This window comes from Juglans microcarpa x Juglans regia, chromosome 6D (assembly GCF_004785595.1).
Source record: "Juglans microcarpa x Juglans regia isolate MS1-56 chromosome 6D, Jm3101_v1.0, whole genome shotgun sequence".
Classification (NCBI taxonomy): domain Eukaryota; kingdom Viridiplantae; phylum Streptophyta; class Magnoliopsida; order Fagales; family Juglandaceae; genus Juglans; species Juglans microcarpa x Juglans regia.
Window position 1 is genome coordinate 29,811,943 of NC_054604.1, and position 16,996 is coordinate 29,828,938.

Here is a 16,996-nt window from a genome sequence, read left to right on the forward strand (position 1 = left end):
GTATTAAGCTTTAGGTCTCTGTTTGGTTAAAATTTTTTAAATTGCATTGCACCCGGTGGTTGCAAGGTGGAGTGGAGTGGTGGTGGTGGGCCATTTTGCAAAACGTTTATCAACCATCTCAGAGGAGGAAGGTGGGGTTGTGATTAGTGGACCCTGAACATGTGATGGGCAGATAGGGAATGAGATTAGGCATCTTTGTTAATTTTGTTTTTGTTAATTGTTGTTCGGTAGCCCCAAAAAGGGTGAGGTCTGTTTAGTTGGATCAGAAGACTTGCACTTCCCAAGAGCTTTCCTTTGCAAGTCTTTGCTCAATACGGACGCATGAATTATGAGATCATGAAGGAAACTGCGCCTTGAAGCATGCAATCAACTTCATGAGATTGGTGCATTGAGACATAATCTTCAATTAGAAAGGGGTAAAACTTATTGTATTGTGGGTGCTTTTTTCTTCAAGCATTGACTGTTATCCATTTTATGCTTACAATGCTAATATGTAAGACAGGAAGAATTCTGTGCCCCTTGTGTTTTTTCAGCCCCGTTGTTTTCTTATATATCCTTTTGATGATTGCCGCTTATACTCTTATTTGTAACTATTAAATCTACAGGGAACGAACCTTATATTGAAATGCAACCCAGTTATTTCCCACCTGAACTGGCCGGTCATGTTCCAAAGAATTTGAATATATTGTATCATTGCTACTTAATGGAGCTGGAGCAGAAATTTGATATTCCACTTCATGATATCGTGCTTGTCCTGAGAAACAAGCTAGAATCTGAACTTGAAAGCTTGCATTTTGACTTGGATGTTGACAGGGGTAGTTTGCCAGTGACCTTTAAATATGTAGGAGTGCTTAATCTCAGCAAAGATCAGGTCACTTCTCTCTCTCTGTGTTTATTTTTCACTTTACTTTGTTAGTTTAAGTGGTATATTAAATAATCCTGCATTTTTTTGCAGGTCCATTTGTGTACAAGGTTTCAGAAAACTCTTTTAAGAGTTCTGAGATTGAAAATTTTAAACGAGCGTATGGATGGAGATATTTTGGGAGCTGAGACTGATTATCTTTTGCTCCCAGCCACTGGAAAGCATCAGAGAGAGAAACATATTGTTTGGAAGATATGGGGTGACAAATTGTTGCGCGAGCACGAAGTGAATAAAAGGGAAGATAAAGTACGAGAGAGAGAGAGACAACTCTGAAATCCAAAAACTGCAAATTATTGTGTTTTCATTGGGTTGTCATATTTGTAATAATTTTGACTTGGTTTGGATAAATTCTATGTAAATATTGTACTCCATTTTTTAATGGATCAACTGTAATGGTACTCCCCCCTATGTTTTGGTTATAATGTACAAAAGGGGTATCTAATGATAAATTTCATGTAAATAGCATATTGTATTGTACTTCATTAAATTTTCATTTGTAATGATAAGTTGGGTATTGAAAACATAGACAAGACCTGAACCAGCCATGCATGCACAATATCCCCAGCCAATAAATAATTATTAAGTAGTACTTTATAAGCAAATTTATAATTTGAGATTTAAGATTTTAGTACTATTTATAGATGCAAGATTTATAAGATTGATTAAATCTTATTGACCAAAACTTAATAATTAGACGCTGTGCATGCAGTTTTAGCATGACAATATTGGCATGACAATTATTTGCCATGCAAGCAATTTTAGCGTGCAGTTTAGCATTTACTAGCCACGGCAGTGGTAGTACTGCTGTATCACATGCATGCACTCTTCAATATATATTTTGGTCACCATAAACGGCATGAAATATATATCTGAATTGTATGTGCATGGGTACTGTGTGCACCTGGTCCCTTAGCCTCAGGCCGTGTCTAATACATGCATGCAGACAGAAAAATTAAAAGCATTGCCACAACACAATCATACAATGAGCACTGTCCAAATACCACTGGGAATTAGTAGATCATATCAATATCTCAAGGAGTACATAAAGATCTGGCTGCACTTCCCAGTCTTAAAAGAGAACAAACATTACAAAAATAAAGAAAAAAAAACAGCCTATAATACATAAACCAGTGATTTATACCATCAAGTCCTGAATGAAAGTTATTCTGCAACTGCAACAGCACCACAATAACCTTACAATCTATTGACAGATGCGGGTTTCTCATCTTCAAGATTCAAAGAGATTTGACTTAATCATCATAACGTGATCAGAAAAGGAACATAATCTGTACATAAAGATCTGGCTGCACTTCCCAGTCTTAAAAGAGAACAAACATTACAAAAAAAAAACAGCCTATAATACATAAACCAATGATTTCTACCATCAAGCCCCGAATAGAAGTTATTCTGCAACTGCAGCACCACCACCACCACCCTCATATTGACAGATGCCAATTTCAAATTTTCAAGATGCAAAGAGATTTGACTTACAATAATCATCATAACGTGATAAGAAAAGGAACACAATCTGCACACAACAAGTCTGCAAAATACTTTGAAAATGTGGTGTTAGTTGTGTTGAAAAAAATTTTCAATGCAACAGTTATATAGAATCCAATACTCTTCAAGATAAAAGTAATGATGAAACTTTATTAGTGTCATAACTCCATCAGTACACCAATCTGCGCATCATATATTGACATAAATGCAAAATAGAGAACAACAAAACCCATGATGGAATACTTCAACTTTAAAACGTTAAAAATACTAAGATTCAGTAAATTTTAGCTACAAAAAAGAAAGAAACCAAACCTTTACTTGTAGCCAGTGATCAAAGACACAGTTAACCAACGTACACAATCAAAACTCTCTGCATGTAGACCAATCGGCTCAAGCTACCAAAATACCTTCTCCAAGAGGTAAAAAAAGGGTACCTTTGCATATTCACACAAAATACACAAACTACCAAACTACCAAAACTTCCTCTCCAAGAGGTACAAAACCATCTTACCTTTGCATGTTGAGAAACTATCAAAACCAGTGTTTTAAATTTCGTACCGTACCGGCCGGTACGGCCGAAATTTTTCGTTTCGGCCATCCAGCCGGTACCGGCCTGAATTTCGGCCTGTGTTTTTTTTTTTTCAAACTACAAGCTTATTTTTTAACCTCCAATTCAGACTAGACTATTTATAATTTATATATATATATATGTATTTATATATAATTTATTTATATATAGACTATTATTTTAGAATATAATTTTTATATATATTTATATATATAATTTATTCATATATCGACTATCCCGAAACGTTATCCCGAAACGGTACCGGTACCGAAATATTTCGTTCCAGTGCCTTGACCGATACGGCGTCCGGTACGGTATTCAAAACATTGATCAAAACTTCCTCTCCAAGAGGTACAAAAATATCTTACAAAAACATCTTAACTTTGCATGTTGACAAACTACCAAAACTTCCTCTCCAAGAGGTACAAAAACATCTTACCTTTGCATATTGACAAACTACCAAAACTTCCTCTCCAAGAGGTACAAAAATTATAGACCACTTATTCACAAACTACCGAAACACCCTCTTCAAAAGGTACAAAAATTATACACACCATCTCCACAAACGGCACCATACCCTCTACACAGCATCAATATGGTCACTCATCTGTAAAAAAACAACTATGATTATACCGTTTCAATTATGCATGCATTATGTAATGGAAAAAAAATATCCATCAAAAGACACAATTAACCAAAAAAGAGAGCTGAAGACCTCATTTCTTGATGGCATCGATTGTGTGACAAAGATGTTTTGTGTAGGAACACCAACCCTCATAACAGATTGGTCAAGTTGAGATCCTGGGATGTCACCCAATTGTGTTTCATCATCAAAGATTTTCTGGCAAGTCTAAAATTTCAAAACAGAATTATGGTCAAATTGTGTTTCATCATCAAAGATTTTCAAAATAAAATATGGTCAAATTATTACTTGTTTCTTCTTTCTCTCCGTTGCCATCTTCTCCACGGGCGGAACCTTTCTTTGAGTTGGGGGTCTCCCTTTCCCTCGGACAACATTGGGACTTAATATCTTTTTACCCTTATTCACGACCACCATTTGTCCCACATTCGTTGATTCAGATTTCGACCCCCTACATAAACCTTCACATTTTGACTCCAACTCATCGACATAGCTCAAGAATGCATTGACATGCTTATCACAAGGGGAGATACGCGTTGCTAATTTCAAACATCTTTTTACCACAAGTTCATACCTCCATGCGTCTACACTGACTCGCAAGTCATTATAACTACTTTTGATTAATGTGTATCTCCTCTTCTTGAACTTTCTCCAGCGATCCAAGACATATATATCTGGTAGCACATTAATCTTTTTCAACTGACATGCATGCCTACATAGAATCCCCCTCATCTCAAAAAATGCACACATGCATTTTAACTCGTATTCCTCTTCGTTATAGTAAACTGAGTAGTGGACTGTTTTGGTGTGGTCATCCATAGAAATCTCATCCAATACATCAAAGGTTTCAATGCACCCCTGCTTGCTTACCAGTGTGCAATTACAACACATTAGGCCAATTAGCTCTATTTGGACCTCTTTAAATTTTGCATTTATATATAACTTTTGAAACTGCTTCTCAATACTGAAAGGGGAAATGCAAGGGATCGTTTGGTTGCTAGAATTGAAATCAGCCGTTGTCTCTAACTCGACCTTCTTTCGTAGAGTATTATCAAATTGGTCAACGAATTCCTTCAAAGTCGTACCAGAATGGACATGCCCGTCAAAAAAAGTATTCATGCTTTCTGATCGTTGTGTCGTGCTCATACCAGCCCAGAATACATCCTTCAAGTAAACCGAAACCCAAAAAGTCCTTTCATCGTATAAGGATTGGAGCCAATTATTGCCTCTGAGATCGTACTTGTTAAGTAATTCACCCCACCTCTCCTCAAATTCCGTGGAAGTTTGTGAATCATACAATGCAGCTTAAATAGAGGTCTTCAACCCTGTGTTGAATTAGGAGTGAGACCCTAACTTCTCTGGAAGTTTGCGCATTATATGCCATAAACAATATCTATGGCGAGTTTCTGAAAATACAATCGCGATAGCATTCTTCATTGCCCGGTCTTGGTCGGTTATGATGGCTTTGGGCGCCTGACCATTCATGCAATCCAACCACATTCGAAACAACCACACAAAGGTATGTGTATCCTCACTTGACAGCAACCCCGCCCCAAGTAGTATGGACTGCCCATGATGGTTAACACCAACAAATGGAGCAAAGGGCAACCCGTACCGGTTTGTTAGGTATGTTGTATCGAAGGTTACAACATCTCTGAAATACTCATAGGCCACTCGACTCCGTGCATCAGCCCAAAACATTTTGTAACCTTCCCTCATCATCCACGTCCATGAAAGAAATGAAGCCATCATTTTGATCTCTCATTCTTTGAAAATATTCATTAAGTGTTTTGCCGCCACCTTTACCCAATCTTAAATGTCTAGCCTTGTCGATGAAATTCCGACAATCTTTCTCTTGAAAATCTAGATGCTCAAAACCCCCCGCATCGACGACAAGAGAGTAATAATTTTGTTCATTCTAATACCGGCTCTGTCATTAAGGTCGAGGATCCTTTGGCTGTATTCATCTAGACACTTGTGAGATCACAAGAGTCTTGTCTTCTTGTGTCTCATAGTAATGTGGTTATGCTCATTATCAACAGTAGTGATAAACCATTTGCCATTCTTACTCAAGGAGGCATTTACCTTTACCTTACAATCTGTTTTAGTGGTTGGTCGTGGCCTCGAGATATTACTGTGCCTAGGTCGGTACTTTCTGCCACGGGCACAACCAACAGTCACATACACAGCCCTCCCATCATCGTCTCTCTTTGTCTGTTGCGTCCTTACACCAAAGCCTTCTTGCTTGGCATATCTCTTATAATAGGCCGTAAACTCTTTTTTACTTTCGAATTCCATACCAGATTTTGGTGCTTCAACTCATACACCATCATCTGGGACAACAGTTGTAGCCTCTACCTCTTCATTTGCGTCAGATAAAGTTTCTAAAAACACAAAAAATTATGAATAGATTAGCATCAATTCAATATAAGCAGTCTTAAAGTCAAAGAAGAGATTAATACCACCAGTAGTAGCATTTGCGCATTGATCGGATGTACTTTCAACACTTTGGTCAAATTCTGCACTACTTGGCAAAGTTAATGCGGGAGGCGTTTCTTGCCTCAAGTCCTCCGAATTACTTGACGGAAGGTAGGGCATATGAGATGGCATCTGCTCAAACAGCCACGTTATTAGAAAAAATGGAATGACTTTTGCCAAATTAACATGTTAAATTTTTAAATTTGGTTCAAAACTTCAGAGAAATATACCTGGACTGAATTTTCAACTGGCCTAAAGTCCTCCAAATTACTCAGTGGAGGGTAGGGCATATAAGGTGGCATCGGTAGATCCTTTAACCAGGGGCGTTGTAATGGAAATAATAAGAATGATTTTAAACAAATTAACATGTTAATTGTTAGACATTGGTTCAAAAATTAAGATATGTAATACCTGGAATGAATCTTCAACTCGTCTAAAGTTCTCCGGATTACTCGACGGAGGGTATGGCATATTTATGTAAAAAGAATGCTGCGATTATGCAATTTGTTAGATTCATAAGCACGTCAAATAAACTTTATTAAAAAATAAAAGACTACTCACATGGTAGACATTGGGATTTCCATATGTATTTTGAGGCCTCGGCATATAGTATGGATTTATAGGACCAACATATGACTGTGAAGTCGACATTGAAGGCCTAGGTAACATTTCATTTTCCTCTTCCCCCATCACGCTAAAACTACGAATGCCAATAAAAGGAGTGGTCATTAGACAAAGTATTTTCTTAGTATAAATTGTAATAAAGCATGTCATTTGAACCTAGTCTAAACAAAAGAAAGAAGTTATTCATTTGAACCTAGTCTAAATAAAGTAAAGTTATCAAACATCTTCACTTTATTCAGCAAACAAAAGAAAAAAGTTATTCATGAAAGCCTATAAATAAAAGTTATCAAGCATGGTAGAAAAAGTCATCAACCATCAGAGATTGAAACTAAAATCCATGGAAACACTACATAAACAAATTCAGCAAACAAAAGGAAAAAAGTCCGCCGAATTTAGTAGAATTGAAATGCTATTCTATCCATGGAATTTCAGCAAACAAAAGAAGAAAAAAATCCATGGATATAGTGAAAAAAGTAACTCAGCAAACTAAAATCCATGGATATAGTGAAAAAAAGTTATTTAGCAAACAAAAGAAAAAAGTTATTTATGAAAGCCCATAAATAAAAGTTATCAAACATGGTACAAAAAGTACATCAAGCATCAAAGATCAAAACTGAAATCTATGGAATTTCAACAAACAAATTTAACAAACAAAAGAAAAAAAACTCCATGGAATTCAATCTCGTGCACACAATAAGCATTTAGCTTCATATAAGTCAATGCTATAATGAAGTAAAACAGTTCAATAAGCCTCCTCACTGAGTTTACCAAAATTCTTGAATTCCTCCTCAATTTCAGAAGCAGATACAGTAGGTGGTAAGTTTCTCACATAAACAGACTTGATTTCGTCTGCAAGCATCCATACATAAAATCAAATAAAGGCTCCTAAATGTATTTTGACCAACAAGTTTGAAGGCAATTACAAAGATATGATATCTTATTCAATTTTTGCCGCAAGAAATTTAATTTATGCCACTGGATTCAACTACTAAGACTCTGAACTCAAGTTCACACAAGAAGAACATTAATTTCTCCATGCCCTAAGCCGCAATAAATTTAATTTATGCACACAACGGTAATACTCCTTAGCAATGCAAGTTGCCCACAACGAAAATACAATCTCAGAAAATGTAAAGAAAACGAGAAGAGACAGAAACCGAAAGGCGGATACAAAGCTAGCTCAGGATAAAATTAAAAAAACTTATGTATATACTTTCAAAATTGGTTAAGAAGTTACCTACGAAGCTGAGCAGGGGCGGCGACAAAACAGAGCTCCACCGGTCTTGTCTTTGCTGTCGGTTAAATCAACTCGCGGGGAGGGGCGGCGCTGGGCAGATGGATCGTCGTGGGGTGGCGCTGAACAGATGGACGGTGTTGCGGGGTGGTGCTAGACAGATGACGGGCGACGCGGGGTGGCGCTGGGCAAGGTTGGACGGGGGTTTCGAGCACTGGGCCACCAGATTTGCTCCGTTTATAAAAATCACGGGGAGTGGCGGTGCTGGGTAGAGGGACGCCGTCGCGGGTGGAGCTGGCCAAAGGGAGGTGATGCGACGAGCTGGCGAGGGAGATGGGGGTTTCGCGCCATGAGAAATTCGAATGGCTTAGACGGAAAGAAAAGAAAATAAGAGAGAGAGGGAAAAAAAAAATTCGACAGATTAATATTATTAAAAATTAAAAATTAAAAAAAAAAAAAAAAACCACACGTCAAGTGTGGGGTGTGGGATCAGCACAGTTGCTGATCGACTTCCAATATATTGATGCCACATAGGCTTTTCATTTAAACTACAATAGATCCGCACTCCGGGAAACCCCACCCCCCCCCCCCCCCCCCCCCCCCCCCCCCCCCCCCCCCCCCCCCCCCCCCCCCCCCCAGATCTCTTTGTCCCCCTGCAGCTCCCAACAAAGCAGTAGGGCCCAAACCGAACTTGGAGGCAAAGTTGCACAGCGTAAAGTTTGCCTTCATCTGCTATCTCTGTGAATGTAATGAAAAAATCATGACCGCTCAAACAAGAAGGCTACGAGGAAGAAGATAGTGAAGAAACACAGGAAGACCGTGACAATGTTGAGGATGGTTGGAGACATGCGGAAAACAACGAGAATGAACTAATTGCAAAGGAGAGAACTGATGAATGCATTTATTACTTTTCAATCACCTTCTATGAATTAAATAGCCATGGCAAGATTCTACCTTGATCACTAAGCTTTTTTATACATAATATTTCTTTTCTGTTTTTTATTTTTATTTTTCTGGGTTTTTTTATATTAGAAGTGGGAAATTCTGGGTTTTTCTGGGTTTATATTAGATTTCTGGGTTTTTCTGGCATTCAAATTTCACATCGCATGGTGTGATGATTATAAGCTTCGGGTAGAGTTGCTGATGTGGCAGATTTTCATTGAGGGCTGTTAAAGCCGAAGTAGCAGACCGACCGCTCCAAAGTGGTTTTGGCAAAGAATATGTGGCTGGCCATTAAAAGGGCTCAGTGGGCCTCGGATCATTCCCCCCCAATAGCGCGCTGAAACAAAATCATCCCCGTAGGGTTTTTTAGTGACTCGAGGGAGTGTGATTCGTGAGAAAGCTTTTTTGATAAAGAAATATACTTTAGTTACTAATAGCCTAGAAGGGCCGGAAAATATGCAAATTGCCAAGACGCATAAATGGACTTCTGGATTTTCATTCAGTTTGATAGGCAAGTTGCCATGGAGGAGTCCAAATAATACTACATTATCAAAGATTAGCTATCAGTTTGATAGCTAAGTTGTCAACGCTACTGTTAGAACTTCAACTATCGAAAAAAGCTTTTCATTTTTAGGGGTTCTGATCCAAGGTTGCAGCAGCAGACTTGTTGTAGTCCTCCAATTCCTTTTTGTAGGCTTCCATTGCCTCAGCAGCTTTGTCATTCCAAGTTTTTCTCTCTACTTCATTCAATTCCTGTAACCACGCAGCAAGAGATTATTGAAGAAGAATACGTTACTCTCTCATACGTTCCTAACAAAAAGTTAATCTAAAAAACAAATAAAATACCTTCCATTTCACAGAAATAAGAGCATTGAGGGTAGAGTTATTAATCCCAGGTCGCTCTTCCAATAGATTCTTCCTTGCATCTTTGCTGCATCAACAAAAAGCATGACACTTCACAAATAAATCTTTTTTCTTGATTGCCACACTGAATTTAGCGCGCATTTAAGATTGTAAACACCTTACCTGAATAGAAGGTAAGAGGATGCGGGCCTTTTAGGCTTGTTAGGGTCAGACTTCTTGTCCTCCTTCTGCTGCTGCTTCTTCTTCTGCTGAATTTCTTTCGTTTTCTGCACATTGGAGAACAATATTAGCAGCAGTAAAAAGATATGTCTTCACAAGGAAAAAGAAAAAAAAAATATATTTTATGATTGATTGTTTGTTAACGTGCCTTGATTATATTCTCAGTTTTCTCCTTCTTCTTCAGAAGCTGAAAGGCCTCATGCTTCTGAAGTTTCATATGCTCTTCCTCTTCCTTTCTGAGATTGGCAGCTTCTTCATCTTTCTTCTGCTTGTAAGCTTCCATTTCTTGCAAATACTTTTCCTTATTCTTCTTTGCCATCTGCAAGTTTCAAACAGAGAGAACAGTGAGACTCGAACTAAACAGGAATTTACGCCCGGGCAGAAAAGTTTTCTTTGAAAATGAGTTAACCTCTTCATAAGGTCCTTTCTGTTCTTCTGTCATGTTTTTCCACTCTTCACCAGTGATCCTTGCAACCTATTATTACGAAGCCCAAATTCATCAAATTAGGGGTGAGCAGATGGGCTACCAACTAAAACAATTTTGAAAATGAGAATTGTGATTATAAATCAAATACCTCTAAAACATTCTTCTTCTCCGCAAGCAGTGCAGCTCGCCTATCGTTTGTGAACAAGAAGAATGATGACATTGGATGCTTGGGTTTCAATGGATCCTTATCCTTCCTGTGAACAAAAATCAGAATTGTTAGTAACGCCGTGATGAGAGAGTAAAGACGATTTGAAGAAATAGATAATGGGATTTACTTCTTCTTGGTTTCTTTTGCTGCTGCTTGTTTGAAATGGAGATACTGTTCAAGCAATTCCATAGCAGTCTTCTGTTTGTGCTCCTCCTCCAAGAGCTTCATAGCTTCACTCTCGCGCTTCTCCTTCGCAGTCACCTGCAAATAGACTTCCTTTTCAGCCTGATACTTCTCCTCGTAAGGCTTCTTCTCTTCTGCAGTGATATTCTTCCATTTCGCTCCCAAAATGTTTGAAATTTCTTTGAATTCAGCCTCTGGATTTTCTTTCTTAGCCTAATAAAAAAATCCCACTAAAACAGTCACCTATATGTACATAGATCCAAACATCTTGTTCAATTCACAAAACCCATTTCTCTGTTTTTACCTCATTCCAGTTGTCTTTGCACCATAGGATGTACGGTGGAGAAGGCTTTTTCTTTTCAGGGCACCCCTTCTTCTTGTTCTCTTTCTTGTCTTGCTCCTTGTCTCCCAGAGATTGACCAATAATAGGGAAAGTCTGAACAAAGAATAAATGAAAGAAATGATAGAGACTTCAGATCCCATGCCAACTTAAAAAAAAAAAAAAAAAAAAAAAAGGAGAGGAGCTTTCCTATACTTTCAAAGTCTTTTCTTTAATTTTCTTTATTTCTGAGCAACCAAACTGAAAATCATATTGCCCGATTTAGAAAAGACGGTAGTTTCGAACTTGTAGATCGAGAATAATTTAAAATCAAACCAAATGATTAATTATAAAATTTCTCTTCATTTTGTGATCAAACAAACGAGGAGAAAGAGAACAAGAAGGTCAAGAAAACGTACCACCGTGGGTTTAAACTCCTTCAACTTCTGCAACTTCTTCAACTCCATCTGAAGGTTCTCGTGCTGTCGGTCTCTGTTCTCAAGCTCTTCCTCCTTATGCTTCAACATCTCATCCTTGGCCTTCAAGAGCTCCTCGGCCTTGTCCTTCTCGAGTGTCAACTGCTGCAGCTTCTCTTGCATTTCCAGCAAGTCATTCTCAAAAGATTGCGGTTGCTTCTTTGACTGTTTCTTGGAGGCCGCTTTGCCCTTCTTGGGCGAGGACCGTGGCTGCGAGAGGCTCTCGTGGTTCTCCTTTTCTGGGTTATCGGCCGGCGGAACGGGGATCGGTGAGGGCTCGGAGACCTTCCCGGACAGGATGTTGGCCTCTTTCGCTGATGAGTTTTTCTCCTTGAGTGCCTTTCTGTTGTTTCTAGTCTTTTTTGTAGGGACTGGGCCAATGGTCATCTCGGCAACGGTCTGAGCCATGGTGGAAGAGAGAAACAGGGAATACTAAAAGAGAACAAGTGGTTTGGGTTAGTGCGATTTACATTGTGAAGGAAGGGTTTCTTATAGTGAAGGAATGCAACGGTAAGATTTTTCAAATTTCAAATGGATTTTGATGATTGGAGAGCTGTTTGGGATCCGAGTTACATGTATTAAGCTAAATTTGACCGTTGGTAGCCTTAGAGCGGTAATTCTTACTGCCAAATAAAGAGGGCGATTTGAGGTTTTAAAATTTAAAAGGCTTCCATACCAAATATGTCTATGTCTATAACCTGTATTATAGAAGAAAATGCTACTCAGTCGTCAGATGTATTGCTCGGCGTGTTTTTTCGTGTATTAAATTTTTTTTTTTCTTTTCAATATTTTTTAAACTTCTTTAAACATATAAAATATACGAACGATCAAAATAAGAGAGCAAAACTATAACAGTTTTCTATTATATATGATGGACTTGGAAAGGTATAAGACCTTACAACTTCAAGCTGTAAGATCGTGATTCGTGGGGGCATTGAAAGGACTGTTCCATAAAATATGTTGGCACTTTCAATTGTTATTGATTTGTTGATGATTAAAATAGAAAATAACCAAATTACGGCTTAATTTGCCTAAAATTGAATTTCTAACAAGTTATTTTACAATCATGATTTGTAATGTAAGCTCAAAATTTGTGCGTAACACTACTTTTTATTTTATGAGATGTTGGGAAAAATATTACATAAAATAAATGATTGATCACAAATTAATAATTTATTGCCAATACCAATTTGTACCACACTACCAAATCCCATTAAAGGGGTTGGAGTTGTAGTCATCCACCCGGTGCTTGGGTTTAAGATTGATTTTAATTTTATGCATCAGTTACTATTTATTTTCATACCACATCTATAATTTTTTTCTTTTTTTTCATAAGGTGTGGGAGTATTTTTCACAAAGTATGAGATGTAGCATAATAAATAATGGTTGATGAGAAAAAGTTTTCAATTTTACATATGACGCGCGCAAATTGAGATGTATCACAGATTACTTATGAATCTGCGACATGCCGAGAACAGAAAAAATGTAAAGTCAGCTATGTTTAACAGTATAGATTACAAGCCTTGTCTTCCTTTTACCTAAAATATGCACAAGAAGAAATGAAATCAACTGTTTATTTTTGTATTCTAAATCATTTCACTCTATGCTAAATCACCGGTGGTTCTAAAAAACTTAGATAAATTTAATTATTTAATTTAATCAAAACACTGAACAGATTACCCAAAGGAAAGATGAGCTGAAGGGCATCCTGAAACCAAATGGATCTGAAAAGTGAAGTATAACATACGTGGTGTGGGAATGTACCATTTGTCTACAAGTCTGGAAAGAAGAATGCCGCATCCAATATTTTCTCATAGCCTGAAATGGTTGAATATGGATTTCATGCATCAAAACTATGTATGAATTCTTAACCATTTACAACCATCTCCATTATCACGTCATTCCAAGAGTCTATTGGCCCAGGTAAGCACCAATGCAAACAGTCGGTCTGAACTTTTGCGTTTTCGTCGCCTGCATATGGATAGAACTCTCTGTACGCACCTGGATGCCCATCAGGCCGCAATAATGAAAGCAAGGTGAGGTCAAGAAGTTTAAGGCTCACGCCATTTCTGGAAGCTTCGGGTGCTGCCTTCTCAAACTCCTCGAGTTCTATGTTGCGCAAAACCCTGTTCAAGTCCTTCAATTCAATCTCACCTTCTTTGACTGGTGCTGTTTTGGGGCAAATCCCTCCACTAGACCACTCTCCATTCTCGAAGTGATCTGGTGTGGAAGTCCTAAAGAATATCAGGCCCTTGTGATTGGATGTTACAATGAAGTTTAATACATGTTGGAGGGCTTTGCGATAAGAAAAAACAAATCCCAACTCTGTCAAATTCCTTTTAGGACAGTAATGGCAACCCACAACAGTGTTGTTCTCGTGAAAGATTGCAGATTTGAGAAACCATTTGCCGCTTGAAAATATTATGTAATCCAAGTTCTGGTATATGTCCGTCCATTTCTTGTCCAGTTTGTCAAGATAAAGCTCAACTTCAGATGTTGAAACACCATTGAAATCCTCAAAAATAGCAGATTCTACAAAGAAAGGGGACCAAATAAATGAGATGGTGAAATTGTACGAGGGAAAGTGCCATCTTCTGGACCTATATTGTTCATCATGGTAAACTTCAACAGCTTCTTCCACCTGAGAGCAGTATAGGTCAACTGAATAGGCCAGACATCAGAAAATGAATGCTAGTCTCTAAGTAAAGATGCAAATGGTAATTCAAGATCATCAACACCCGAAATAGTGACAAAACTAAATTAAAAGTCACAATAATCAAATTCCCAAGAAAGCATTTGAAATCAAAATAACACAATCCATAGCCTACAAGACATATTAAAATCATGAGAAAGTGTCAGTGAGAATGGTCCCTTGACTAAGGAAAAGCAACTGGCCCAAGTATGGGCCAAGATGAAGTCATATAGGTCAAGTACTTGACAAGGTTAATAGTAATTGGGCCTTCATAAATCCAATGTTGAACTACAGCGTATAAATACCATTCACTCATTCAGGGAAAAAATCATTTATATAATGCATACTAACAATGAGCAATACAAAGTCAGATAAAAAATGCAGTTGTGGATAAAAGCAGGGTTATGTTTTCTTTATAGGTAAAATAAATAAATAAAAAAGCAGGGGTATGTTCAAAATCTATTTTATCTAGCTACCACAACCGTACACTATAATTGTATAGGATATATACATACATACATATATATATATATAATAGCTTATAGGAATTAAATTCCATATATAACCAACACAAGCACCCTTGTAGAGAAATGCTGGGAAACAACTTTTAACACTTCGCACAGGCTACTTAATTAGAATATTAGAGTTCGTTGACAACCATCTCCATATCAGGACCCCAATTCTCTGACATTTACATCCATATGAGTACAAGAATGTCTTGTGTGAATGCCTTTGGGGTATATAAAGCTGCTAATAAAAACCGATCAAAAAAATAAATAGCATGAAGAAGAATTGCAAAAACAATCAACATATAAAACCTCTAAATGAGTAGAAGTTACAGAGATAACTGTAGTGCGGAAGCCAGATCTTTTAAGTGACTTGGCGACTGGAAGTAGTAAACACCATTTAAGGATACGCACTATAGGGATAAAGAAAGTGCTCCACAGTGGATTGATTTGTTCCTACTACTCAAAAATAATAAATTATAATCGTGTCAGGAAAAAACAGATAAACCACGCAAGTCACATAGGTAGTTTAAAAAGCAAAATAGCAAGGCCAGGACCAACAAAGCTTCTTGCTCAATAATCCAAATCCAACACTCGAATATGCTATAACAATCTAAACAAGTACCGTTGAGAGCATGCAGAGCAATGACTGCACATGGTTGCGAGATATTGAATCACCAATTAGTCCCCATGTTTTGTGCCTCATCATCTCAAGAAATCTTTCTGGATCAAAAGACGGTAACTCGCAATCTCTTGGGTTCCACCTCCAGTGTAGGTACCCTGTATCCGGCCGCCCATTATTCATACAATTTTGATGACTTTCAATTGACTGGCAGCTCCGATTAGTGTAAAGAGGACCTGATGGATTTGCTATCCAATCCCCAGTAAAAAGATCACACTTTTCTGCAAGTTTTTTTGTAACCAACGTTTACTTCAAAATACAAACTGCACATATACAAAATGATAAGGAAACCAACAATATAAGAGAATCAACTTTATGAGTAGTTTGTGTAATCCGGGTGGGTTTCAACCGAGCGCAACTTCTGATGTCCATTGTAATAGGGTCATTGATTTGTACAAGTTAGTTTCTGCAATTTCTTAAGCTGTTAATTTCAATTCCATCGTCATCTTCATTGCATTGCCAAATCCAATTAACCATTGCGTTGATAAAGTCCTCTTGATGTAGGCATTACTGACTCCCCTCGGATTCACTAGAATCGAGACTCAGAAAAACGATAAATCAACGGTACTAAAACAAACAAACTATTAACAAAACCCCTAAAAATGTCAATCTCAACTATCCACACTTGTCAAGAATTGTAACTTACCCTTCATTTGACCCTCTAGTGCATCCAATCCTAAGAAATAAGGTAAAATAACAAAACAAAAAAAAAACAACAACAACAACCAAGTGTAGCAGAATTCAATTACCTTTCCGAGGAACCTGATCTTCATGTTCTTGAACTTGCACAGATTGAGGTGGCTCTGAAAGCACGGTTTTCTCCGGGAAAGGGCTTTTTTCTTCCAAGACTGACGAAATCCCCGTGGAACGAAAGAACACTAGACGAAAAGAAAGACCCATCAACAGAATGGCAATCATCAACTTCAGGAGCATACGGTTCTGAACGTTTCGGAACCACTGCTTCCAATTTAGCTTCATTTTCTATCCCAACACCACTTGCTTTGCTCTGAGCTCTTGAACTCGGAGCAAAAGTGAGAAGCTTTGAAATATTGATTCGATGCGTGTTTCTGGAGCATTAACTTAACTATATGGGCTTTCGAGCTATACTCCAGACTCTGAAACTAGCGTGATAACAGATCAAAGTGGCCGACATTGAAGTATGTCATTAGATGCTCATCGCATGATAAGCCATGGGAGACTGCAAATTGATAATAAGATAGATAATTTGAAGACATAAATTGAAATATTTTATAATTTAAGCTGTAAAACAAAAGAATATACAATTACGAGGTTCGTTCCCCTTTCCTATTTTTTGTCGGGACATTTTGCTTATATATATACTTTACTTATAAAAAGTAAAACCATTTTAGACTTTGAATGATTCTTCAGTTTTCTTATTAATGGGCAGACTGCTTCTTCAGTTGGTGAGCAAATAATGTTCCAAGTCTGGGCCTTAGGTTTGCTCATGTTGACGTTTGGTTTTAGTTGGGTGAGGTTTCTTGATACACCAAT

The 16,996-nt window shown here is 37.7% G+C and overlaps 3 protein-coding genes across 3 annotated transcripts; 1 reads left to right on the forward strand and 2 right to left on the reverse strand.

Moving 5' to 3' along the window:
* The first annotated feature begins 475 nt into the window (after nucleotides 1–475).
* On the forward strand, nucleotides 476–1,195 carry LOC121235521 (endoribonuclease Dicer homolog 2-like). The gene is made up of 2 exons (XM_041131866.1): nucleotides 476–871; nucleotides 956–1,195. The coding sequence occupies exons 1-2, from the start codon at nucleotides 626–628 to the stop codon at nucleotides 1,193–1,195; spliced, it is 486 nt and encodes a 161-aa protein (XP_040987800.1). The 5' UTR covers nucleotides 476–625.
* An 8,188-nt stretch (nucleotides 1,196–9,383) lies between these two features.
* LOC121234801 (high mobility group B protein 6-like) lies at nucleotides 9,384–12,150 on the reverse strand. Its single transcript, XM_041130901.1, has 9 exons — nucleotides 11,548–12,150; nucleotides 11,114–11,245; nucleotides 10,754–11,022; nucleotides 10,567–10,672; nucleotides 10,401–10,466; nucleotides 10,140–10,310; nucleotides 9,935–10,038; nucleotides 9,755–9,839; nucleotides 9,384–9,661 (listed from the first exon to the last, which is right to left on the reverse strand). Exons 1-9 carry the CDS (start codon nucleotides 12,010–12,012, stop codon nucleotides 9,539–9,541), a joined length of 1,521 nt encoding a protein of 506 aa, XP_040986835.1. The 5' UTR covers nucleotides 12,013–12,150; the 3' UTR covers nucleotides 9,384–9,538.
* A 1,090-nt stretch (nucleotides 12,151–13,240) lies between these two features.
* On the reverse strand, nucleotides 13,241–16,687 carry LOC121234802 (protein trichome birefringence-like 23). The gene is made up of 3 exons (XM_041130902.1): nucleotides 16,234–16,687; nucleotides 15,428–15,705; nucleotides 13,241–14,245 (listed from the first exon to the last, which is right to left on the reverse strand). Exons 1-3 carry the CDS (start codon nucleotides 16,460–16,462, stop codon nucleotides 13,472–13,474), a joined length of 1,281 nt encoding a protein of 426 aa, XP_040986836.1. The 5' UTR covers nucleotides 16,463–16,687; the 3' UTR covers nucleotides 13,241–13,471.
* Between the last annotated feature and the right edge of the window lie 309 nt (nucleotides 16,688–16,996).